The following is a 26,202-nucleotide window of genomic DNA, read 5'->3' on the forward strand; positions in this document are numbered from 1 at the left end:
CTTATCAATTATTTCTTGCATAGGTCATGTCTTTGGTGTTATATCTAAAAAGTCATCACCAGACCCATATCGATTTTCTCCTATGTTATCTTCTGTGGTTTTTATACTTTTGCATTTTACGTTTAAGTTTGTGATCCATTTTGAGTTAATGTTTGTGAAAAGTATAAAGTCTGTGTCTAGATCACGGTTTTGCATGTGGATGTGTAGTTGTTCCAGCACCATTTATTGAAAAGGTTGTCTTTGCTCCATTATCAAACATCAGTCAGTTGACTATATTTATGTAGGTTTATTCCTGGGTTCTCTATTCTTTTCCATTGATCTATTCTTTTGCCAATAAGACACTGTCTTGGTTACTAAAGTCTTGAAGTAGAGCAGTCTCAATCCTCTGACTTCGTGCTTGTCCTTCAATATTGTTTTTGTTTCTTTGTTTGTTTGAGATGGAGTCTCTCTGTCACCCAGGCTGGAGTGCAATGGCATAATCTCGGCTCATTGTAATCTCCGCCTCCTGGGTTCAAGCAATTCTCTCATTTCAGCCTCCCAAGTAGCTGGGATTACAGGCACGTGCCACCACTCCCAGTTAATTTTTGTATTTTTAGTACAGATGGGACTTCACCATGTTGGCCAGGCTGGTCTCATACTCCTGACCTCAAGTGATCTGCCCGCCTCAGCCTCCCAAAGTGCTGGGATTACAGGTGTGAGCCACCACATCCAGCCCTTGAATATTGTTTTGGCTATTCAAGGTTTCTTGCCTTTCCATATCATTTTTAGAATCTCATTGTTAATATCTGCAAAATAACGACTGAGATTTTGATTGGGATTGCATTACATTGAGTCTATAGATCAATTTGAGAGTAACCGACATATTAACAATATTGAGCCTTCCTATCCATGAATATGGATTATCTTCTGTAATTTATTTCATCAGAGGGTTGCAGTTTTCCTCATATAGATATGGTATGTATTTTGCTAGTTTTAGATCTAAGTACTTAATTTGTAGGGGGTGCTAATGTAAATGGTTACAATCAATTTTTGTTTATCTTGCATCCTGCTACCTTGATGAATTCACTTATTAATAATTTCTAGGAGATTATTTATAGATACCTTGGAAATTTTTTTTCATGCCATCTACATATAAGGGACAATTTTATGTCTTCCTTTCCTGTCTGTATGGATTGATTTACTTGTCTTGCCTCATTGCACTGGCTAGAACTTTTAGCAGTATGTTGAATAAGAGTGGTGAGTGTACATTCATGCCTTGTTCACAATATTAAGGGGAAAGCATTTAATACTTCACTATTGAGTATGAAGTTAGCTGTAGGGTTATGTAGATGTTGTTTATTAAGTTGAGGAAATTCTCCTTTAGTCCTATTTCTCAGACACATTGTTTCAAGATTAGATATATTAGTTTGTCAAATGCTTTTAGTACATTTATTGATAAAATTGTGTGATTTTTCCTCTATACCTGTTAATATGGTAGATTGTAGTGACTGATTTTCAAATATCAAGCCAGATTTACATCCTGGAAATAAACCCCAAGGGATCCATTAGTAAATTGCTGAATTTTATGTGCTGAAATTTTATTAATAAATTTTGCATTAATATTTGTAAGGAATATGGATGTATAGTTTTCTTCTTTTGTACTGTTTTTCTGGCTTGGGTAACAGGCTATTGCTGGACTCAACATATATACTCAGAATTGTTGTCTTCCCCTCCATGTTCTGGAAAAGAATATGTAGAATTGGTGTTAATTTTTCACAAGTTTGGCATATTTTTCCAATGCATTTGTAGAAGTTTGTTTTTGTAGAAGTTTTTAAATTATGAGTTATATTTCCTTAATAGTTATACTAATTGTCTAGTATATCCAAATTACTATTAAATAGCCAAACTCTAGGCTATTGAAATTACCCACTTTATTGATTTACAGTATTTTGTGCCTTTTGAAGAATCAATCCATTTCATCTAAATTATTAAATACTTGTGCTAAGAATTGTTCATAGTAATCCCTTATTGTCTTTTTTTTTTTTTTTTTTTTTTTTTTGTATTTTCCAGGCTTGTAGTAATATTCCCTACTTCATTTCTGATACTGGTAACTTGTGACCTCTCAATTTTTTCTTTATCGCTTAGCACATTGTCAATTTTATTGACCTTTTTGAAAAAATAACTCTTTGTTAATGAATCTTCTTTACTGTTTTTCTGCTTTTATTTTCATTAGCTTTTACTCTTTATTATTTTCTTCTAGAGGTGAGAATTTTGATTATTGATTTGAGACTTTTCATCTTTTCTAGTATATGCATTTGGGAGCAGTTTTTTAAAACACATGCTTAATTTAACTTAAATGATGCTATTTTACAGTAGGCAGTACATATGGTGTTATCTTTAAAACCTGGTCTTGCTATTGGGTACCTCCCTGAGACAAGAGTCTTCAAACTTATTCAAGTTCTTCAATTAGCAGGTCAATTAAAATGTCAACTTTTCTTTTAATATACCCAAGGTATAATCTATTTGAGGGCAGGGACCTGAAGTTGTTAGCTCATATCGTTAATGTAGAAAATCTACAAAGAACTCCAACAAATATACAAGAAAAAAACAAACAACCCCATCAAAAAGTGGGGAAAGGATATGAACAGACATTTCTCAAAAGAAGACATCCATACAGCCACAGACACATGAAAAAATGCTCATCATCACTGGCCATCAGAGAAATGCAAATCAAAACCACAATGAGATACCATCTCACACCAGTTAGAATGGCAATCATTAAGAAGTCAGGAAACAACAGGTGTTGGAGAGGATGTGGAGAAATAGGAACACTTTTACACTGTTGGTGGGATTGTAAACTAGTTCAACCATTATGGAAAACAGTATGGCGATTCCTCAAGGATCTAGAACTAGATGTACCATATGACCCAGCCATCCCACTACCGGGTATATACCCAAAGGATTATAAATTACTCTACTACAAAGACACATGCACACGTATGTTTCTTGCGGCACTATTCACAATAGCAAAGACTTGGAATCAACCCAAATGTCCATCTGTGACAGACTGGATTCAGAAAATGTGGCACATATACACCATGGAATACTATGCAGCCATCAAAAAGGATGAGTTTGCGTCCTTTGTAGGGACATGGATGCAGCTGGAAACCATCATTCTTAGCAAACTATCACAAGAAGAGAAAACCAAACACCGCATGTTCTCACTCGTAGGTGGGAACTGAACAATGAGATCACTTGGACTCGGGAAGGGGAACATCACACACTGGGGCCTATCAGGGGGAGGGGGGAGGAGGGAGGGATTGCATTGGGGAGGTATACATGATATAAACGTCATGCACATGTACCCTAGAACTTAAAGTATAATAAAAAATAAATAAATAAATAAATAAATAAATAAAAAATAAAAAAAATAAAAAAAATAAAAAAAAAGAAAATCTGGCCCTAATAAATGTTTCATAAATAATTATATGTTTATTCCATGGACAAGTTCCATTGTTTTAAATGACAATTTGTTACTATGGTCATCCCATAGTACCAAGATTCATAATTTATTTTAGCATACACTTGCAAAGAGATTTGGTTTTCTACTCTCAAAAATTCAAACTTTATTTTAAATTTTATGATGATCTGGATCATAAATTTATTTATTTTTATTTTTTATTATACTTTAAGTTCTAGGGTACATGTGCATAACGCGCAGGTTTGTTACATATGTATACTTGTGCCATGTTGGTGTGCTGCACCCACCAACTCTTATTTCCCTCTCGTGCCTGTTTCCTTTTTTCCAACTGATATCATTAAACTCCTATTATACCCAATGTACTTTTGAGAGCTAAAGTTGTCAACATAATATAAATAGCAATTAATTCTTAATACCAAGAAGTTTACAGCTGAGTAGTAAAGGTGCATTCATATTGTTAGACCCAACTACAAGTGGGAGTGAGGGGGAGCTAAAATAAAATCTTCATAAAGTAAATTTAAACAAAGCCCAGAAGAATGAGGGAGCATACAATACACAAAGGATAAAATACAAAGAAATTGCAAGTGGATATAATTTTATTCACACAACAAAATGACAAGCAATAGTGATGAAGTAACTAAAAAGGAAGACACAACTGTTTTGATGGAGCTTGCCTTCTATCAGGTAAGAAACACCTCAAACATATACCCAATTTATTTATCACACACGCAAAAAGGGAGTAAAGCTGCGTGCTCAGAAAACATGTATGATGAATTTTTGAAATAGTCGGAGATATAATAGTAGGAAAGAGCATAACATAACTCAAGGAAGTTCAGAGATGTAATATAGGGTTGAAAATGAAGGCAAGGGCTATATTGCCTAGGATCTATTCATCCTTGATCATATTTTCTACAAGGTATCACACTAGTACTGAGTATCCTTCCACGACTGAAATGGTAGGGGTGAGCCTTCTTGCTAAAAATTCTTCAGTTGTGTTAGTGGCAGTGGCTCCACTCCTCACTACCACACCCATTTTGCAATTCTCTGCCCTGTTTTTTGCCCTGGAAAGCTTGTTTCTTCATTTGTATCACCAACACCTCTTGTGCACTAACTTTCAGGAAATTATGTAACACCAGCTGGAGATCAGAGGGAAAGGAAAAAAAAGGTTTGGATATTTGTGTTCCACTTCACATATGGCTCACTAAGGTCCTAGCAGTGTCTGTCCTTTTCTGTTGTTATTCTAACATTATTCCTTCACCTTGACATATTAGGCCTGGAGGTAGAAGCAAATTGCCTCTGTTGCTGCTTCCTAGGTGACTCATCATCCCTTATTTGTTCTCATCAGCCTTCCTATATGTTTGTCCATAGTTCTTTCACTGAATTATTTTCTGTTAAATGCTTTTGAATCTGCCACCTATATTTCCTGCCAGGATCTTCACTAATACAGAATAAGAGATACAACTATTAAAACATGTTACTGATTCTCAGCTCACTAGCATCAATGCATTTACTTTCTTTGTACTCATAATACCTTTCTTACATGTAGAAATCTTTTAAAATCTTCATTAATCCCTATACATTTACCTCATAAAATGGTTGGGAATCAATCCGTAAAGTAAGGAGTCATTATTTTCACAACACAGGCAAATTAGTTTTGAATTTTGCTTATATTTGATTTTGACTCTGTAGATAGTACTGATATGTAGTACCAAGTCCTGAAATCAAATCATGCGAATGTCATGGGCTTCATTGTTTATGGAAATGTGAGTTAAGATCTATTCTCACTTGTATGAGTTGTAGCTTTTTTTTTTTGTCCAGTGGAAAAAAAAATCTGAACGTTTAAAAATGAACTCACAAGGTTCCAGATATCCATTTACTAATTTTAATGGGAATTAAAATGGTGTCAAGTAAAATTTATTTACACACACACACACACACACACACACACAAATCTCTAAAGTATCAACCATAGGTGGAGTGGGGAACCCGGACCTTCATTCCCACCTGACAATAAGGCAGCACACTTCTACCTCTATCTTCCACTGGAACAGTCAGAAGGGGACTAGCTAAAATAGATTTAAATAAGATCCAGAGTCTGATAATGTAATATCCCAAATGCCAAAAAAGAAAACCTCAACGGGAATGAAAAAAGATAGTAGTCACTTATACTGACATGACAAAGATGGCGGAATTATCTAGCAAGGATATTAAAGTAGCCATCCTGAAAATTGTTGAGTAAGCTATTTAAAACATTTTGCAACAAATAAAAAAATGGGAAAAGTCAGAAAGAAATAGAAGGCATAGAACAACATGATATTTTAGAGCTAAAAATATCATAATCAAAAAAAAGTTCTATAAATGGTGTCAACAGTAGAATGGAGGTGAGGAGACGGGAAATCTGTGTGCAGAAAGATAGGACAATAGAAATTACACAGTCTTAACAAGAAGAAAAATAAAACGATTTGCTCATCATCACTCGCCATCAGAGAAATGCAAATCAAAACCACAATGAGATACCATCTCACACCAGTTAGAATGGCAATCATTAAAAAGTCAGGAAACAACAGGTGTTGGAGAGGATGTGGAGAAATAGGAACACTTTTACACTGTTGGTGGGATTGTAAACTAGTTCAACCATTATGGAAAACAGTATGGCGATTCCTCAAGGATCTAGAACTAGATGTACCATATGACCCAGCCATCCCACTACTGGGTATATACCCAAAGGATGATAAATCATGCTGCTATAAAGACACATGCACACGTATGTTTCTTGCGGCACTATTCACAATAGCAAAGACTTGGAATCAACCCAAATGTCCATCTGTGACAGACTGGATTAAGAAAATGTGGCACATATACACCATGGAATACTATGCAGCCATAAAAAAGGATGAGTTTGCGTCCTTTGTAGGGACATGGATCAGCTGGAAACCATCATTCTTAGCAAACTATCACAAGAAGAGAAAACCAAACACCGCATGTTCTCACTCATAGGTGGGAACTGAACAATGAGATCACTTGGACTTGGGAAGGGGAACATCACACACTGGGGCCTATCATGGGGAGGGGGAGGGGGGAGGGATTGCCTTGGGAGTTATACATGATATAAATGATGAATTGATGGGTGCTGACGAGTTGATGGGTGCAGCACACCAACATGGCACAAGTATACATAGTAACAAACCTGCACGTTATGTACATGTACCCTAGAACTTAAAGTATAATAAAAAATAAAATAAAATAAATAAAAAAATAAAATAAAATAAAAATATTCTCAGTATCCTGTGGGATTATAATAAAAGATCTATGGTTTATGCCATCAGAGTTTCAAAAAGGGAGGGTGTTGTTGAACAAGTATTCAAGCACATAATGATCGAAAAATACCAAATTTTTACAAAATTTAAAATACAAAACCCTACAGATTCAAGGAGCTGAGTAAGCAGGATAAACCCAAGGAAACCCATGCTTAGACATATCATAGTCAAATGTCTGATAACTAGTTATTTTTTTTAAAAAAGTCTTAAAAACAGTGAAAGAGAAAAGACACTTTATCTATAGGCAAAAAAGTTCAAATGACAGAGGATTTCTTATGTGAAGCCATGAAAGCCGGAAGGAAGAAGTATGACATTTTTCAAGTGATGAAAGGAAAGAACTGTCAACTTCCAGAAAAAGAAGAGGAGGCAACACTTCCAAATGTACTTTATGAGAAATAAGTATTTTGACAATAAAACCAGGTAAGCACAGCAGAAAAGTCAACAAATTACAGACCAATAAAACTCATGGATATAGAGACAAAAAGTCCTTAACAATTTTTACACATTATATTAAGAAGCTAAAGAAGAATGATCACTTGATCATATCAACTGATGGAGGGGAAAAAATGTTTGACAAAATTCAATACCCCATTTATGATAAAAGCTCTCAGAAAACTAACAATGGAGGAGAACGTCCTTAACTTGGAAAAGAATAACTACAAAAATCTTATAGCTAACACCGTAATAATGATGAAAGAATTTACACCTTTCTTCCTATATTAGGATTAAGGCAAAGACGGTTGCTTTTAGCCCTACTATTATTCATAGTATTGGAAGTTTTAGCATGTGCAAAAATGCAAGAAAAGTAGATGAAACCATACAAATCAGGAAGGAAAAGTCATACTGTCTCTATCTGCAGTTGTTATGATTATCTGTGTAAAATCCCAGGTATTCTACAAAGTTACTCTTAGAAAAGATGAGTTTGTTAAGGTGTTAGGCTACAAGATCAACTTATAAAGTCAATTGCTAATCAATGAATATGAAGTTTCATTTATATAAGATGAATAAGTTCTAGAGATCTGTACAACATTGTGTCTATATGTAACAATACAGCATTATAATGTAAAAATCTATTAATTGGATAGATCTCATATTAAATCTTCTTATCACAGTAAAATAATTATTAAAAGTTAATTGTATTTTTGTATACAAGCAGTGAACTACTGAAACCCAAAATTTTTCACATAATATCTTGCAGTCACTCCAAAACAATGAAATACTTACGAATCTAATGAAACACTTACAAGATCTATATACTACAAACTAAAAAGCTAAGGAAATAATTCAAAGACTTAAATAAACAGAGATATATACTGTATTAATGGAATTGGAGGATATAACATAGTAAATATATCAATTCTTCCAAAATTAATCTATAGTTTGAATGCAATTCCTATCGAAACATCAGTAAAACATTTTTGTCTATTTGGACATCCTCCAAATTGCTTGAATTCTATTTGTCTTATTTTTTCTGGTCCTAGTACCTATAAACTAGCCCATAAACTAGCATGTTTTCCCATTGGACTTAACTAAAGAGATTTTTTTAAAACACCTAAGAAATACATGCCTTATAATATGGGTAACATTTCAACCAATGTGGATCACTGTGGAAAAAGGAAGTAGAAATGATCCAGAATGATTTTTCCCTAATCAATAAATTTGTGAATTTTTATACAAGTATATTACCTAATAGGCCTGTTTCTTTTTAAATTGTTTGTCCTGTGAAGCTGCATTAATCATAATGCTTGGAATTATGTTAAATAATCAAACAAGTTGGGAAAATAGCCCTGCACTTCCAAAGTAATATAAAATAATGTCTTTAGGTTTCCAATTATTTAAGAATTAACTCCGTGTTCACTCTTAGGTTTACCATATTCAGTTCTTTCTAATTAATATGCCGTCTATTTAATAACACGAGGATGACTGGTTAATGTTGGAATATAATCATGGGCCAGTCTTTATTTTACAACATGTATCATCTAAGTGTAGGCAAAAAAAGTAATTTAAAAAATGTGTATAAGTTCAATGTAATAAAAATTATGCTTTACATTTTTGAAAAATGTATGTCTAATTAATTCATCTGTAAACAATTGTAATTTTATTAAAATTTTTAAAAAGTAATTTCAACTTTCATTTTGAAGTGAAGTACATGTTCAGGAGTTTGTTACAAGGGCATATTGTGTGATGTAGAGGTTTGGGGTACTGATGATCCAGTCACCCAGGTAGTGAGCATTGTACCCAATAGGTAGTTTTTCAGCTCACACTCCCTTCCCTCCATTCCCTCTCTAGTAGTCCCCAGTATCGATTGTTCCCATCTTTATGTCCACTGTGTACTCAATGTTTTGCTCCCATTTATAAGTGAGAGCATGCAATATTTTGTTTTCTGTTCCTGTGTTAATTTGCTTAGGATAATGGCCTCCAGCTGCATTCATCTTGCTGCAAAGGACGTGATTGCATTCTTTTTTATGACCGTGCAGCAAACCAAGGAGGAAAAAGAACTATACAAGGAGAACTACAAAACACTGCTGAAAAAAATCAGAGACAACACAAATAAATGCAAAAACATTTCATGTTCTTGGATTGGAAGAATAAATATTGTTAAAATGGCCATACTGCCCAAAGCAATTTACTGATTCAGTGCTAATCTTATCAAGCTACCAACATCATTTTTCATTTTTCATTTTCATTAGAAAAACTATTCCAAATTTGTATGGAACCAAAAGAGCCCATACAACCAAAGCAATCTTAAGCTAAAATAGTAAAGCAAGAGGCATCATACTACCTGACTTCAAACTGTACTATAAGCCTACAGTAACCAAAACAGCATGGTACTGGTACAAAAACAGACGATAGACCAATGGAACAGAATGGAGAACCCAGAAATAAAGCCACACACTTATAACTGTCTGATCTTTGACAAAGTCAACAAAAGTAAGCAACGGGGAAAGGACTTCCTATTCAACAAATGGTGCTGGGAAAACTGACTGGCCATGTGCAGAAGATTGAAACTGGACCACTACTTTCCATTATATACAAAAATCAAGTGACGATGGATTAAAGGTTTAAATGTAAGACCTCATACTGTAAAAAATCCTAGAAGAAAACCTGGGAAGTACCCTTTTTTACATTGGTCTTGGCAAATAATTTATGACTAAGTCCCCAAAAGCCACTGCAACAAAAACAAAAATTGACAAGTGGGACTTGACTAAGCCAAAGAGCTTCTGCAAAGCAAAAGAAACTATCAACAAAGTAAATAGACAAAGAATGGGAGAAAATATTTACAAAATATGCATCTGACAAAGGCCTAGTTTTCAGAATCTATAAGAAGCTTAAATCTACAAACAAAAAACAAATACATTCATTAAAAATGGACAAAGTATATGAACAGACACTTTTTTTGAGACAGGGTCTTGCTCTTAGTCCAGGCTGAAGTGCAGTGGCACTCCATCTCTTAAAAAAATGAAAGTTTCTTGAAAAGCAAAACAGGAAAAGAACTGGTTTTGGAAACTCTGCTGTTTTCCTTTTTTTGTGCAATCACATGCATAACAGACAGTAGTGCCATTAAATTAGAAATATGAATATATCTAATCACAATACAAAGCACTGTGTAAAAAAGCTGAGTATGATGAAATAAAGATAACCTAAATATTGGACATACATACTATGTTAATGAATTCAAGGAATCGATGTGGTAAAAACATCAATTCTTCCAAAATTGATTCGTAATTTTAATACAATTCCTATCAAAATTCTACCTGAAAGATATTCTGTAGATAGATCTGTACATCTATTTGTAGATAACCTTATTCTAAAATTTATATGATAAATTATAACCACACTCTTGGGCATTAATCTAGAGAAATGAAAAATTAAAAACTACATGATTGTTTTGCAGCTTTTTTGTAGTGGCCAAACCCTGGAAACAACGAAAATATCTCACAGTATGTGAATAGTTAAAGTAACCATAGAACATCCATGCCATGAACTACTACTCAGCAATAAAAGGAAATAAGCTATCGATGACAACTTAAATGGATCTCAAGTACATAATGCCGAAACCCAATCTCAAAAGGTTACATACCGAATCATTGCATTTATCTAATATTCTTAAAATGACAAAATTATAGTGATGGAGAACAAATTGATTGGTGCCAGGCTTTAGGGACATTTAGGGAGGGTGACTGGTGTGACTATAAAGGGGTAGCATGAGGCAGATCTCTGTGGTGATGAAACAGGTGTTTATTTGTTGAAGTTGAGGTTACACAAATCTGTGATGAAATAGAAATATGTATATATATATATCAATGTCAGTTTCTTGGTTTTGATATTGAATTGTAGTTATATTAGGATGTTGAATTGTAGTTATTGTAGTTAATCTTTGGAAGAACCGGGTAAAGGGTACATGGGATCTCTGTATACTATCTCTGCAAATTCCTGTGAATCTATGAGTATTTGAAAATAACAAGTTAAAATAAGTTTTTAAAAATTCTGTGACAGTTATTAAAAATGGAAATTTGAGCAAGTTCTTTTATTATAGGTCTAATAAGACCCATCAGATATAGTTATTCTGAGGACTAAAGGAGAAAGATAAGTGATTAAGGGACACAAGAAAGTACTGTGGTGACACAGTCTGAACTGGAATTCATTATGTTTGGTCTAAATTTTATTTTACGTGCCTTTCGCTTTTCCAGTTATTGTAAGCATATATTTCCACCTGGATTATAAAATCTTAAGGGAAGTATATGCATTCCACACAATGCAGAAATCATTACAGGTGCCAATAAATTCTGATTATCAACTAAGGCTGAATGGCAATTAAATGTATCTGAGGGCATTCAGATCTATCAGGATTTGGTGCTTTAGATATTACCCAGGACATATCTTTGTTACATTTAGAATCACAGTTGTTTTTAGAAACATACACTTTAGGGTTTCTCAAAGTTGACCATGCATTAGAATCACTGGTAAAACACAAAGTTCTGTGTCCCAACCCCAGAATTTCTGACTTTTGAGGTCTCGTGTCAACTTGCATTTCTCAGAAGTTCCCATGTGATATTGGTGTTGGCTTGGGACTGACAAATTGTATTCATGCCTTGGCCTAAACAAGGGTTTATGTTTGTAGAAAACTCACAGTACAAGATGTAAAGGGGACTTATACTCTGAGCAATATTGTACCTCATAGCATAGAGGGACACTGATGCTAACATGTAGGCTTAGAGGCAAATCAGCCCCACAACAATTGTTTTCATTTTTTTATGTTGTTTTATGAAAATTTTGCTTATATACATATTTAGACAACCACACAGAGGAAAGGAGGTGACCTAGGTAAAAGAATGTTTTCAGTTAAAATTAGGCCTTGTGTTTTATCTCATACACATTTTGCTGGGGAAAATAGCCATGTTATGACAATAATATTCTAAAACACAAAATGTATAATTAACTATTACGGTAAACATCACAGTCTGACTCAATAATTTTTTATTTTTATCTATTACTCATTTCAGTCGCAAGCAGTTGAATGTTTGACATAGAAAAATGAGTCTGTCACTTTAACAAATGGTACAATATAAACACTCAAACAAAAATTTTAGTAGGGATTATTATAACTATAAAAAGAATATCTTTCTTTTAAAAATGCTACCGATGTTTTCTATCAATTTGGGGCTCGCCTGTTGCATAAAAGTAATAAGGAACAAGATGAGAAGACTTCTATTGGCAAAGAATGATTTACATGCTGAATGACATAATACAACTGCATTCACTTAATACAGAAAAAAAAAAAGCCTGTATTCAGAATCGTTAAATGATCATTAACTCAGTATCTAAGAAAATGGTGTTTTAAGAATTGGCACCAGAGAGATGGAAGACAGAATAATTTGTTAGTAAAGAAGTTTTATCATAATTCACAACTGAAATTTAGGATTTGAGAAAAATGTCTTTGCTCCATTATAAGAATATTCTTTATTTTAGCAGGAAAACATGTCCCACGAGACCTACACACACATTCTGCCTTCAGAATTCAGTTGCTGTGTTCTGCTGCTGCTTCTCTTATTCAGACTGTTGTCATCATCAATACATGACTTTTGCAATCAAAAATCCCAAGGGGGAAAAATAACTTTGGTAGGCAGTGGATACATAACAAATGCATAGATTATTCTGGGCATTTCTTTTTATTTGGTAGAGTGAAATTTTTGGTGTTGTTGAGAGGATAAAAAAGGCATTTAAAAGTCAATTTTAAATCAGGATTTTCTGCTCTGTTATAAATTCACATGAAAGTTACAGAAAATATTATTATGGTTTTGTACTGAATAGTTTTTGTGTTTGGAAGGCTTTAAAAGCTAGTACTATGTCCACTGTGCTATTCTGGTTTGGATATTAATCAGAACACAGTTGAGCATTATTTGAATTCACAGAGCTTGCCATGCTGGAAGCACAACCTTATATGTAGTGACCATGGACAGTCCTATTATGGGAAACCAACTTGAGAGAGAAGGCGGGTCACTTGCTTGTGCGCAGGTCCTGGAATTTGAAATATCCAGGGGCCTCTACAGAATCCTGGCATCAGTTACTGTGTTGACTCACTCAGTGTTGGGATCACTCACTTTCCCCCTACGGGACTCAGATCTTAGAGGCAATTACCTTCAGAGAAAAACGAATAGGAAAAACTGAAGTGTTATTTTTTTTTAAAGCTGCTGAAGTTTGTTGGTTTCTCATTGTTTTTAAGCCTACTGGAGCAATAAAATTTGAAGAACTTTTACCAGGTTTTTTAATCGCTGCCTTGATATACACTTTTCAAAATGCTTTGGTGGGAAGAAGTAGAGGACTGTTGTAAGTACAAAGTAACTAAAAATGTATTTTACTGTGGCATAATGTTTAGTTTGTGACAAGCTCACTAATTAGGTAGATTGATTTTAAATTATCACAGTAGTTTGCAAAGAAGCATAAATGTTATATATACTGCATTTATATATGTATTTATTCAGGAATATATATTTTCCATTGGGAAAACTTTTCAATAGAAATTGAGTTTATAAGTTTTCTTTGCAGAAGAATTAAACACATGACTTCTTGATTAATAAACTACTGCAGTAATGGAATATGCAGAATGTCATTTGATTATAACAGATTATTTTGATTGCTGTGAGATAGTTTGTATATCTCAGTTATTATTTTGACTAGTTGATACTTCTGTATTTAGTAACAGTTACATAAAGGTTACTGACCTGACATATATTCTCAATTGAACTAACTACTGTATAGGAACTACATGGAGGCCTAAAAGTTAGGAAAAGTTTCTCTGACATATCATGGAGAAAATAAAAAATAAAATGAGTTGGGACGGATAATTGGAGGATGTGAAAAGTATTGATAAGATTTAATTGTAATGTTGCTTTCTCACATTTACTATTTCAAATGCTCTTTTCTATAGCATACCATGATAATTATTTCAAATAATGATGTGATCTATGCTATCAAATGATCAGATGATCTCTTGGGAAAACAACATACAAACTTGAGGAACTCCTAATTATATTTAGTAGTAAATTATATTTCGTAGATGTTTCAAGTCTATTATGAGCTAGCTTTTCAGTTCAATTTTTTTAGTTTGTCTTTCATATAGAAATCCAACTATTTTGTTTATTTTTAAGAAAGTCATGATGACTACTGAAGGATTTAAAAATGGACTGTGGCACAACAGTAAAAATAATATATGATAAGGACTGTGTGTCCCGAAAAGATGGGAGTTTATCTCTTCCCCACCCATCTTTGACTTGTGGAGTATAGTTATTCTAAAATAGATATGAGAGTGATGCCTATAATTAAGAATGAAAAAATAAGTCTCTCCAAATAAGTAATGTTCCACAACTACTAAAAAAAAAAAAAAAAAAAAAAAAAAAAGGCAGACGTTTTACCACTGTGAAAAATTTGTGGAAATAAGTTAACATTGTCCATGTATTGAGTCACATTAAAAGCTACCAAATTTTATAATACAACATTTACTTACATTGTTTGCTTGCTTCATAAATTTCTTTTGGTGAGTATCATTATTGCTTTTAGATTGAAAAACTATTATATTTACTATCATTACAAAAATATGCATGGCATATATCTGTTGTTTGCAATATACACATATACACATATTTTTATTTGTCATTTTTATTTCTTTGATATATGTAATATAAATACTATCAAAATCACTAGTGATTTTATATATATATATATATATATTCTACATAATTAACAACATATACCAGTATATAGAGCAATTTTGAAAGAATATATGCAATTCTGCTGGAATGAAGCAAGGTAAACCTATACTCTGCTTTGTCATAGATAGTTGAAAAACTTTCAGTTCTTAGAATGTGAAGGAAGGTAATCTTTTTGGGACATGTCCTGTAGGATTTTTTCACACTGCATTTAAAAAATCATCAAGTAATGCCTATGCAACATGACAATGAGTTTGTTAAGGAAAATGGAGATATACTCAGGGCTATATTATACATTAAATTTTGTTATTTGACAATATACTACTATTTGGATGTTTGACATTTGAATCTGGTTTGTAAATTTGCCTTAGTTTGAAAAACTTACAAAAGTACATTTTGTTTTTTAAACAGAATAGTTACTCTGTAAAAGAGATCACTGTATTGTCAAACACATTGTATTGTTTACTTTTAGAATTAAATAATGCATTGTAAAGAATTATTCAAATAGTGTATGGCAAATAGATATTTCATTTGAATATATTTAGATGATGTAAGTCATCTTGAGGTCTAATAAAATCATCTTTTAGAATTTCATTTGCAGAATCTTTTAAAGACATCTTAACTATCCAAAAAGAGATCGCTGATCTAAATTGATGATGTATTATTAATACAAAGTCTTGGTGTATCTTACATGGCATAACATTATGAAAAATACAACAGAGTATGTCATATAGATGTTATTCTAAACTTTAAAAAAGACTACAAATTGTTTTATGCATAATTACATTATTTAAGGGGAAAAAGGTGTTGATTGACACTTCTAGCTAGACAGTACTGAATTGCAAATTCTTCATTTGGGCAGAGATATTAATACAGCTTCCTCTTTATTCCTATAGCATTCATTTGAAATCCCTGTACTCCATGTCATTTGCTACATATGAAACAAATTGTCAAGTTTTAACCACTTGCGTAGTTTAATAAAAGAGATTAAAAGCATTGTCTTGGAAATATCAGGTGTTTTTCAAAATTCTGTTTTATTATCTTTCATCAAAATTTTATCTCAAGAGTAAAGCAAAGTGATTTCCCAAACTTTCCTTCTCCTTCCACTTTCTATTGTAATATTTTCCTAACTTATTAAAAATGATTTATCATACTCTTTCATCAATTTATTCTTTATTTCATCACACATATGAGAAATACAGTATTTTGTGGCATGAGTATATATGTTTATATATACGCACATTGATATGCATTCAAATCACAGGGTATTAAGTTTCCTAAGAGGGTCTAATTAGAAATTAACCTTTAAAGATAATTTTGTGTTCATTTTTCTAAATTTTCTATTTTAAACACACATCAGTTTTTAAGGAATTGACAAATGAGACTAATGTACGTTCCCTGTCTCACAACACAGAACAAACCAGGAAGAAAGGATTTATGGGGCCTGAGGTTATACAATTGGGGGTGCTATTTTAAGAAGAATAATACAAAATTAGATACAGCCTTGGGAGGGGCCCCTCATGTAAGTAAGTCTTTAATAGTTTCTTGGGAAATCACCTCTGTATGAAGAGAAGTGTTGAGATTTAATCTTTTCCCAGTTACATATTAAAATAAAATTGATGCTAGTTATATTTCTTTAGAGCATTTATTATTTCTCAAAGACAACCTTTTATTTAATGCAGATTAGAGAGTTAAAAGAATTTATAATGGTAGGAATTTGACATTTCTGCCTTTCATTCTGAAAAGATACATTGATTAAAGTGGTGTCAAACTCAGTTAATGGAGGCGGTGCAGTTATTTGAAATATACAGGGTATGTAATTTGAAGGCACGCCAAATCACAATGACAAGGAATAATGATGACCTTGGTTTATTTTTATACAGTACATTCAGGTTTTGATTGGATTCAGAGAGAGGCAATGGTTTTCTTTCTCACAAAGTCCTGCTATAGTCCTAGGAGGTTTGTGTTCTGTTATCAAGGCAGTTGGTTCCTATTGGAATATTTTATTGAGAAGGTCATGGGCTGCAATATGGGAAATAAACCTTTTTATTAAATGCAACCGGGTTTCATAGCAGAATTTCATGGAAGTATTTCCCCGTGTAGAGTGTGATCAATGCAGTATACTGATCTTTAAAAAACAAACAAACCAAGCAAATAAATACTTTGTAGTCTTCACCTTTTCCCTGCTTAAAACATCTATTAGTCAGACTTCCTTGGGGTTTCATGCTATAAAATATTGACACATGTTTGGAGTTCCCAAGTTTCATTTTAATACAGATATCAAAGTTAAAATGGCAACACCATGGGATAATTTATTATTTCACCAATTTTGGACGTTTTTTCTATTTATGTCACTTATAGAATTGTCCCTAAAATCCTTGCAAAATTTCAAGCTCCCTCTACTTAATACTAAAAGTGAGTATGTCTTCCAGAGATTCTGATATCCCCTTCGAATGGGAGAGTAACTCTGCTATTTGTGAATCATTTGTATACTAAATATAGTTCCAAGATTAACAGCTAAAATGATTTTGTTTATTTTTTCATGAGACTTATAGTATAAAAAGTTTGTTTCCCTCATATATTACAGTATATTATAGCATTCAATGTGCCTTCATAAACCAGATGGCTCCTCTAGAGATTCTGAAATACTTTAACACTCAGGGCATAGCCTTTCTCTTTCCCCATTCACGATTACTTCCTTGAATATGGCCCCCCAAAAAAGACAAAAAAAAAAAATACATTTGGCTCCAGTGTTTTAAGGGTATATAAATTTTCTCAAACACAATTCTGATAGGCAGCAGACAAATGAGGATGAGGAAGGGAAATGGCTCTGCTGGCTCATGCTTAAAAGTGTCCTCATATACAGGGAAACAACACACCCTGGGCCTTTCGGAGGGTAGAGGGTTGGAGGAGGGAGAGGATCAGGAAAAGCAACTAATGGGTACTAGAGTTGGTACCTGGGTGGTGAAATAATCTGTACAACAAACCCCCATGACACAAGTTTATCTATGTAACAAACCTGCACTTTTAGCCCTGAACTTAAAATTTAAAAATAAAAGAAAAAAGAGTCCTCATCTCATGACTATACAACCTCTACCTCATTCCCATTAAAAACACAAGGAGCAGTACTCCTTCTTTTATAGCTCACATCTTCTATTTAGGCTGCCATTTTAAGAGATAATTTCTATTCCACTCCGAGCTCGATTTTTATTTTAATCTGATATCACTCATTCAAAATACTTGGGAATTTCAGTAGGCAACGGAACACACAGAGCAATTTTCTGGAGGACTACAACCTCTGAAGGTGACTTTGCATAGTATATGTAATGATAGCCCTGAGAAAACCAATGTTCTTAGCAGTCTGGATTTGGTTTAGAAATCAATCTATTCCTGCTTTCCTTTATGATCTTTTGCTTTCTCCCTCAATGCCTCACTTTCACTCTGTCATTATGCGCCCCATTCCTCACTAATGGGAAGTGGGGGAGAATTACAATTATTCTTTAATTGAAGTGGAGCTGTCATTTCCTTGCCATGCTGATAAAATGTTGTTGCTGTTGTTGTTTGTTGTTGTTCTTAAATAACTCTTTCAGACTGTTTATCTCAGTATTTTGATTACATACAATTTTAAGAAAATAGTTGTCCATAAATTTAAAATGTTCACAAATTGATGAATTGATTTTCTCATGTCAATTTTGAAATCTGAAATATATCTAAGACTAGTGAATAATGTGAATAATATCTAAGTCTAGTTACCATTTGAATAAAAGAATCTGAGGAAGAGCTTTGCCTTTATTTTTGCTTATTACTCATTTTAGTTTAGTTATTTATTTTAGTAGAAAAATGTGGTTGTGTCAATGAAGAGGAGGAACATTAAAATGCATTATTAAAGCCAATGCTTATCCATGTAATGAAATGAGAATGTAGATAGCTTAATGGGTTTTGAAGAGGATTAAGATAATTTTAAAGAAACTTCAAAAAATCAGATGCTTGAATCATGATGTTTTTAGTTTATATTTAATAAATATGAAAACTCTACATGGACATATCAACAATGAGGAATTCACATACATATCATGAAGTCTTTTGCTAATTTATTTTCAACTTTTAAATGTTTTCTTTTCACTATCGTGAAAAAATTGATTTTTAAAAAGGTCAGTATTAGCTGAGCACAATTACCATTATAGTGTCCCATATTATTTCCAATTATGGTCAAATAAAATGGTTACCCTTTAAATGTTTTTGCCCTCTTCTTGGCTTTTGTTTTGTTTTGTTTTAAAACGTTCTCCCTTCTTCCACTCTGCTTTTGGCTAAGACTGTCATAGAATCAGGACTATAAAAGGGCATAAATATCAGTAGCTTTTTTCTCATTCCTGGCACTCATCTTTATTTGCACACAACTTGTCTCTTCCTTTATCAGATTACAGTAGCATTAGTACCTTAGCTTGAGCTAAGTGCTGACTTAAAGGGCAAGGGAGTCAGTACACTGTTACAAGTGTGGATTTTAGCTTTGGAAGCTGTGTAAGGAAAAATTAAAGAAATAAGAAAGGAAAATCACAAAATCAGAATGACCCAAGTATTTTCATCAAAGGCAAATTGAGTAATTCCTTTTTATGTTGGTGCTTAAGAAGGATGTATTAGAAATAAACTGGTGACTAAGTGAACAAAATATTAACAAACTAGTTGAGTAAGTGAAAAAATAATAATCTGCAAAAATGATGAATCCCAATGACGCTCACATATTGCAAAATAACTAGGAAGGAAAAGGGGAATTTAGACTTTAAAGAGCGTAATCAGACGCAAGCAATGTTGGCTTGTTGGTGGTTAACTAAAAACGCTTACGGGAAGCTCAGACAGCTGGGGAATCCTGATTTAGTAGACGCTGAAGGGCAGGGCATGAGCCATGTGAACAGCTGCTGAAGAGCTAGAGGATTCCTTTGGATTAGGTGTACACACCCCATCTCTAATGGGCTGTCAGAGAGCACCAAGTTTTATCACAGAGGTTCACTTTGCTCAAGTCTATGGTTTTTGCAGTGTTTTGCCTTAAATGTCTGAAAATGGATTGGCTCTCAAATCCACAAATAAAAGTATCAAAATAAGTGACTCTAAAATTTGTATTGTGTGGTTTTGGGCAACCCCAGTTTAAAGAAGGGACTTACAGCTGATGATTTATTATCCATTTATTGATTCATTTGTCCATGCAACAAATACACATATTGAGTGCCAATTTTCTGCCAGGTACTGTGTTATGCTCTGGAGATAGTACTCTAAACAAGTGAACTCAAAGAGAGACTAGCATTTCAAGGAAGATGTGCTTATTAAATACACACACATAAAATACTTGCATTGGGGATAAGGGCTATACAATAAAGCACACATTGTAATAAGAACATGTAATAGGGAGGGTTAGACCAGTCTTTGAAATTGGAGAAATATTTCTGAGAAAAAATATATATTCAAAGCAAGGCAAAGAAGAATGAGGTTAGAGTATAGTTGTACAAAAGAAAAGAGGGAGCAAAAATGTCCCTGTCAGAGGGAGCAATGTTTCTGAATGTGGAAAATGGTATGGATAAAGATCTAAAAGAACAGCTTTAGTAGAGTATAGTGAGTGCAGAAAAGTGTGGAACAAGCTTGCATCTGAATGTCAGACTGGGGTCCAATCATTCAGAGCCTTGAAGGTTATAGAAATTATTTTTCTCTTTATAGTAAGATCAATGGACAGCCTTATGGGTTTCAGGTAGAGCACCAATGTAAACATGTTTGTATTTTTTGAGACTATCACTCTGTTTTGTGTAAAAGAGATGGAAAGTGCTAAGGGTAGATGAAGGACTATCAATCTGAAGCAATTATGGTAGCTCTTCCAAGGTGCAGAAGAAGGTGATTTGGAGTAGAATGGTGACAGTGGAGATGAAAGAAGTGGATCTATTCAAGATTTGTATATGAGATAGAATCAATAGGAATTGGTGTTGTATTGCATGCTGTGTGCTCCATGAAATGCACAACTGGGTGATAATGGTGCCATTTGCAAGGAGATTGGAAGGGAAATTGGAACAATGGGAAGGATGAGGGGTGTGGATGCTAAGGTGTTTGTTTTGTTTTGTATTTTTATGTAGAGCATGGGTATTGTGCCTAGAAATGAAGTCATTATTAGGGATTTAAATATGCAACTCATGGAGTGGATGAGACCAACTAGAAAGATAATAGAGTGTGAAGAGGAGATGGGGAATTCAGTAAAGAAGACAAAAGCCCCCCCCCCAAAAAAAAAAATCAGAGAAGACACATCTAGAAAAAATGATGAAATTCTAAGGAAAATAATATTTCCATAAAGAGACCTGTTCCTTTCAATCTCCAATTTAATGACTTTATGAATGAGGATCCCACTTTTAGCATCAGGTGTCTTGGTTTCCACAGTCTCTACCATCTATTTACCCCTAATTTCCTCCCATATTGCTATTTCTGTGAATATTACCAAAATGTTGCCTTAGTAGAAAATCTTCAATAAATATTTAAATTGTATAATGTATTCAGCTTTTTCCTGTACTCTGCACTTCCTAAAAAGACCTTCTTCGGAAACCCCATTTCAACTGACTACTGTATAATGAAATGAGCCTTCAGTGTAAAACATTTATCATAGTCTGAATTTCAATTGCTCAGTCAGAATTGTTGAGTAATATGAAAAATCATCCTTTAGAGAATACAGAATTGCATAGATATGACAAGGTAAGTTTGCACTTTATTTAATGCTATTTTAGTTGATATAGATGCTTATTGGAGAAATGTCTAAAAATTCTGGAGGACCATTAGTAAAATCGATTATCCCTCTATCTGCAAAAATGGTAAAAATACCTAGGAAACATTGACATTTCAGTTTAAATAAAGCCAGAATCATAATAAAGAGATAGAAGGCATTTGAGTAATTGAATCTAATCATGGATGAATGTAATGTACTTATCAGTTAGCTCTGGAGGAAGTAAGACTCAATAGAATAGTAATATGATATTGAGCACTTTTTTTAACATTAGGTTTTTAATTACTTATAACTCAACATTGTTGAACACCTATGTTCTCTTTGATTTTTATGAGATAGCATCTCTAAGTCAGAGAACATACATACATACATATATATATGCATAAAACTATAAAATATCAAGAAAGTATAAAGCATGGTACAAATCAATCATATATGATTAGTTATGAATAATGCGATTATGGACATTCTCATTGAATAATCCACTTTTATAAATAGGCATAGAGTATGGACATACAGAAATGTGAATTAGAGAATGATTGTAAGAAGCAGTGAGTCAAAAAGGATTAATGAACCATTGATTTCTCCTACATACACAGCTATTGACAGTACCCTGTGTGTGCATAGCACTATTCTAGATTCAGCTAATCTTCAATGATAATACTGTATATACCATTTAACAAGCCTGTAATAAGTGTCAGGAACTTCTCTGAGTACATCACATACATATGTGATAATTTCCATATTAACTCTAGAAGGTGGGGAACTATAATCATCTAAATTTAACAGATGAATATGTAGAGGTACAGGGAGGTTAAGTAATTTGCTTAAGGTAGCTCAGCTGGTATGTGATAGAGGCATGATTTTAATGGTGGCAGGATGACAGTAGGATTAAAGATTCTTAACCAGTCAGTTGTCACAATCTCTCAGATTTTAATAGAATTCTAAAAAGGACAGAACAAAATATAAAATGGTAGGAATCATAATATCTTCTAACAAGAACTAGACATGTTCCATTGAGGATGCTCTTTAAAAATAAAACCCATTAAAATTTTGGGTTGTTTACTCAAAGCCTATAGATATTGGCATATTATATTTTCTTAGATGAAAACTGAGATATCCTAAATAGCTCATATCGATTCTCTAGACTTGCACGGGGAGGTGTCTATGATAATATCCATAACAGTTATCTTGTTTCACAATTTTATTACTATCTCAATCTTCTTACTTTGTGAATAGGAAAAATATCAAAAAATAAACTAATACAGCCCTGGTTTGTTTGTAATCATCTACAGCTAGCCATCCTTAGGGTGGTCTCACTAGTTGTTCTTTTAGATTTTACTTCAGTTATACATAGGCAACTGTGCTACATGAACAAAAAACTAACAACTGGGCTAATCTGAACATGATTTAGTATTGTAAGAAAATGATTTACATAGATTAATGTGCCATACTATTTTGAATAGTACTTGGCATAAACAGTAGGTTATTTAAGTTACTATAATTACTGTTGCCTTTTTACATAAATAAGTTTTTATTTTATCTTCATTATGTTCGTCATCCACAGTGTGATATTTAGTTGTATATATTTATATAGTGTACACTATACAATTCTAGAGTGTACCAGTAGCATGGACTATTAATATTATGCTACGAGGTAAATGACACCCCTGGAGTTAAGCAATGTGCACTCTGTACAATAACGTCACATTGGCATTCTCATATATATGATCAGAAATAATACTGAGAGTTTCTCTGGCTTCATAAGCAATTTTATTCTCATCTCATAAAGAAGTAATGAATGCACACATATCTATCTATATATTTAAAGGGAATGTCAGAGATCGTGATGGAACAGAATTATTCAAGATGTATAAATGAGGGTGGGAGGCAAGAGGAAGTCAGAAATACTCCCCAATAATTTATTTCAAATTAAAATCCTCTTGGTTATTGGCTGGTTGCGGTGGCTCACGCCTGTAATCCCAGCACTTTGGGAGACCAAGGTGGGCAGATCACCTGAGGTCAGGAGTTCCAGACCAGCCTGGCCAACATGGTGAAACCACATCTCTACTAAAATACAAAAATTAGCCAGACGTGGAGGCATACACCTGTAATCCCAGCTACTCGGGAGGCTGTGGCAGGAGAATCGCTTGAGCCTGGGAGATGGAAGTTGCAGTGAGCGGAGATCTCGCCACTGTACTCCAGCCTCAGTGACAGAGTGAGACTCTGTCTCAAAAAAATACAAAATAATAAAAAAAAGTCTATTGATTATCATGTGTGTTTCCATGGTATCAATTGTTTACTATTGTCCAATAACTGACTAGGATATAAAACTATCAGGATAATATAAATTTTAACTGTTATTTAAAATGCATCATCTTAACTATAAGGTTATTGATCTTTGGATAAGCTATAGAAATAAGCCTTAAATCAAAAATATATTTCAGAGACCCAGTAGGTTAATATGTAGCACTACTCTTTAATATTAAATATACATTTTTTATAATTTTACTGCTAAAATGACACTAAGATGTGTGATTATATAAAAATAAGAAATTGTTAGAATTTATTTTATTTTAATCAATGCTGATCTATTTTTCTAGTGTATGAGATTAGATGAGGTTGTATGACATACCACTTGTCTAGGAAAAAATAAAGTCTTTATGACAGTGTGGTGAATGAAGTAATTAGTTCATTTCTTTCAATATTACTAGTGTGCATAGATCTCTCTTTTTGTCTTTCTATCTATCATACATAGACAGAGGTGCACATACATACACATTACCTGGAAATTAAGTGGTTTACATATGAAAGTTTTTGACTTTACTGATATTATAAGATGAGTAACATGATAACTAACATAACACTGAAATACATTTTTCCATTTGAAAAGTGTAAAGAACACTACAACACGGTTGGAAAAAAACAACTTATTATGTTCAAATGTCATTCCCAATTGTAACAAACATATAATTATTTGTTATTCATTAATTAAGAAGCTGTTAATAATAGTATTTTGATATTCAACGTTAGCAGTAACTGTGTTGGTTTCTTTTTTGATAATTTTTTAAGAAAATTAGATTATAAATTCTGTTACAGTAAAAATACAAAAATAAAGCAAAGTATTATCTTCTTTCTATCTCTATATGCATCAGTTGGACGAGATACTTGTAGCATACCCTCTGCCTCATTCCTGACCTCTGGCTACCAATATCTGTTCTTAATATCAATATCTGTTCTTAATATCTATAATTCTATTTCAATAATGTTATATACAAGAAATAACACAGTATTTAACCTTTTGACTTTTTTATTAACTCAATATGATGCTCTTGACCTCCATTGGAGTTGTGAATATTGAGTATCAATAGTTCATTCCTTTTAATTGTTGTGTAGTTAAATTTTGTATTTTTAAAAAACAAAAAAGAGATTCTCTTTTTTTTTAATTGCACGCTTTCATTATTTTTCTATTCAAGCTTCACCCTGCTAAGTTCAAGTGAAGTAGAGGACTTCGTGTCTCTAGAACCAATTAATGAAATTTCTTCTTCATCTTTCTTGAGCTTGCAGAAGGTCAATAGTGACTGTTTTCTCCCTTCTTAAAAATGTTGTCGTCTTTGTGATCTGTGCACTGTCCTCTCGTGGCTTCACTACTACTTTGGAGGGTGTTTGTGTTCAGTCTGCATTGTAGGCTGATCCTCTCTTCTCAGCCTTTAAAAATTAGGTTTCCTTGGAATCTAGTCTTAGCGTAATTCTCTTCTCATAATAATCTCTTCCTCGACCATTGCACTTATGTCCACAGCTTTATTAACACCTATATACAGATAATTAACCAAGTTATACCTCTAGCTTAGATTTCTCCAATGAATTCCAGAACTGTGATTTCAACTGCCTGGGTGGCATCTCCATTCTTATGTGATAAAGTCACCTCCCTCTAAATGCCCTAAGCAGAACTTTCTCTTCACCCCACAAAACCTGCTTCCTTCTCATTGCTTATCGTTGAGTGGTGCAACCATTCACCCAGTTTCGCAAGCCAGAAACATATCTCATCCTTGAAACTCTGATCTTTTTTACCCAGTTATTTCTAAATCATCGCCAATCACTGTGGGTTTTATCCTCTAATATATTTTCATCCACATCTCTTTATCTCCTCTACCATCATCCTAGCCCAATATATTTTCTCTCACTAGGAATATAGTAGCCTTTTCGTTCCAGTTTCTCTGCATTCTCTCTTTCATATTCTTGATAATCCACTCTCTAAAATTCATGCAGCCAATTAAATTTGAAAATACCACCACTAGTTTAATCATGTTAGTAGTTTCTCTTGGCTGCTAGGAAAGCCAAACAAAACAAAACAAAACAAAACAAATTTAAAAATCAAAGCCTAGACACTGCCTACCTCTCCTATCTCATTTCCCATCGTGTTTCCTTTGCCTCACCCCCTTACTGGCTTTCTTTTTGCTCCCTGAATAGGTC

At 33.4% G+C, this 26,202-nt stretch overlaps 1 protein-coding gene across 1 annotated transcript in view; it reads left to right on the forward strand.

The window, feature by feature from the left end:
• Nucleotides 1-13,346: 13,346 nt before the first annotated feature.
• The window catches only part of DMD (dystrophin), a 2,224,438-nt gene continuing 2,211,582 nt past the window's right edge, over nt 13,347-26,202 (forward strand). The window contains 1 exon segment of the mRNA XM_033201414.1: nt 13,347-13,605. Coding sequence (XP_033057305.1) covers nt 13,575-13,605 — 31 coding nt within the window. The 5' untranslated portion in view covers nt 13,347-13,574.

Source organism: Trachypithecus francoisi, unplaced genomic scaffold, assembly GCF_009764315.1.
Source record: "Trachypithecus francoisi isolate TF-2019V2 unplaced genomic scaffold, Tfra_2.0 Lachesis_group6, whole genome shotgun sequence".
NCBI lineage: Eukaryota > Metazoa > Chordata > Mammalia > Primates > Cercopithecidae > Trachypithecus > Trachypithecus francoisi.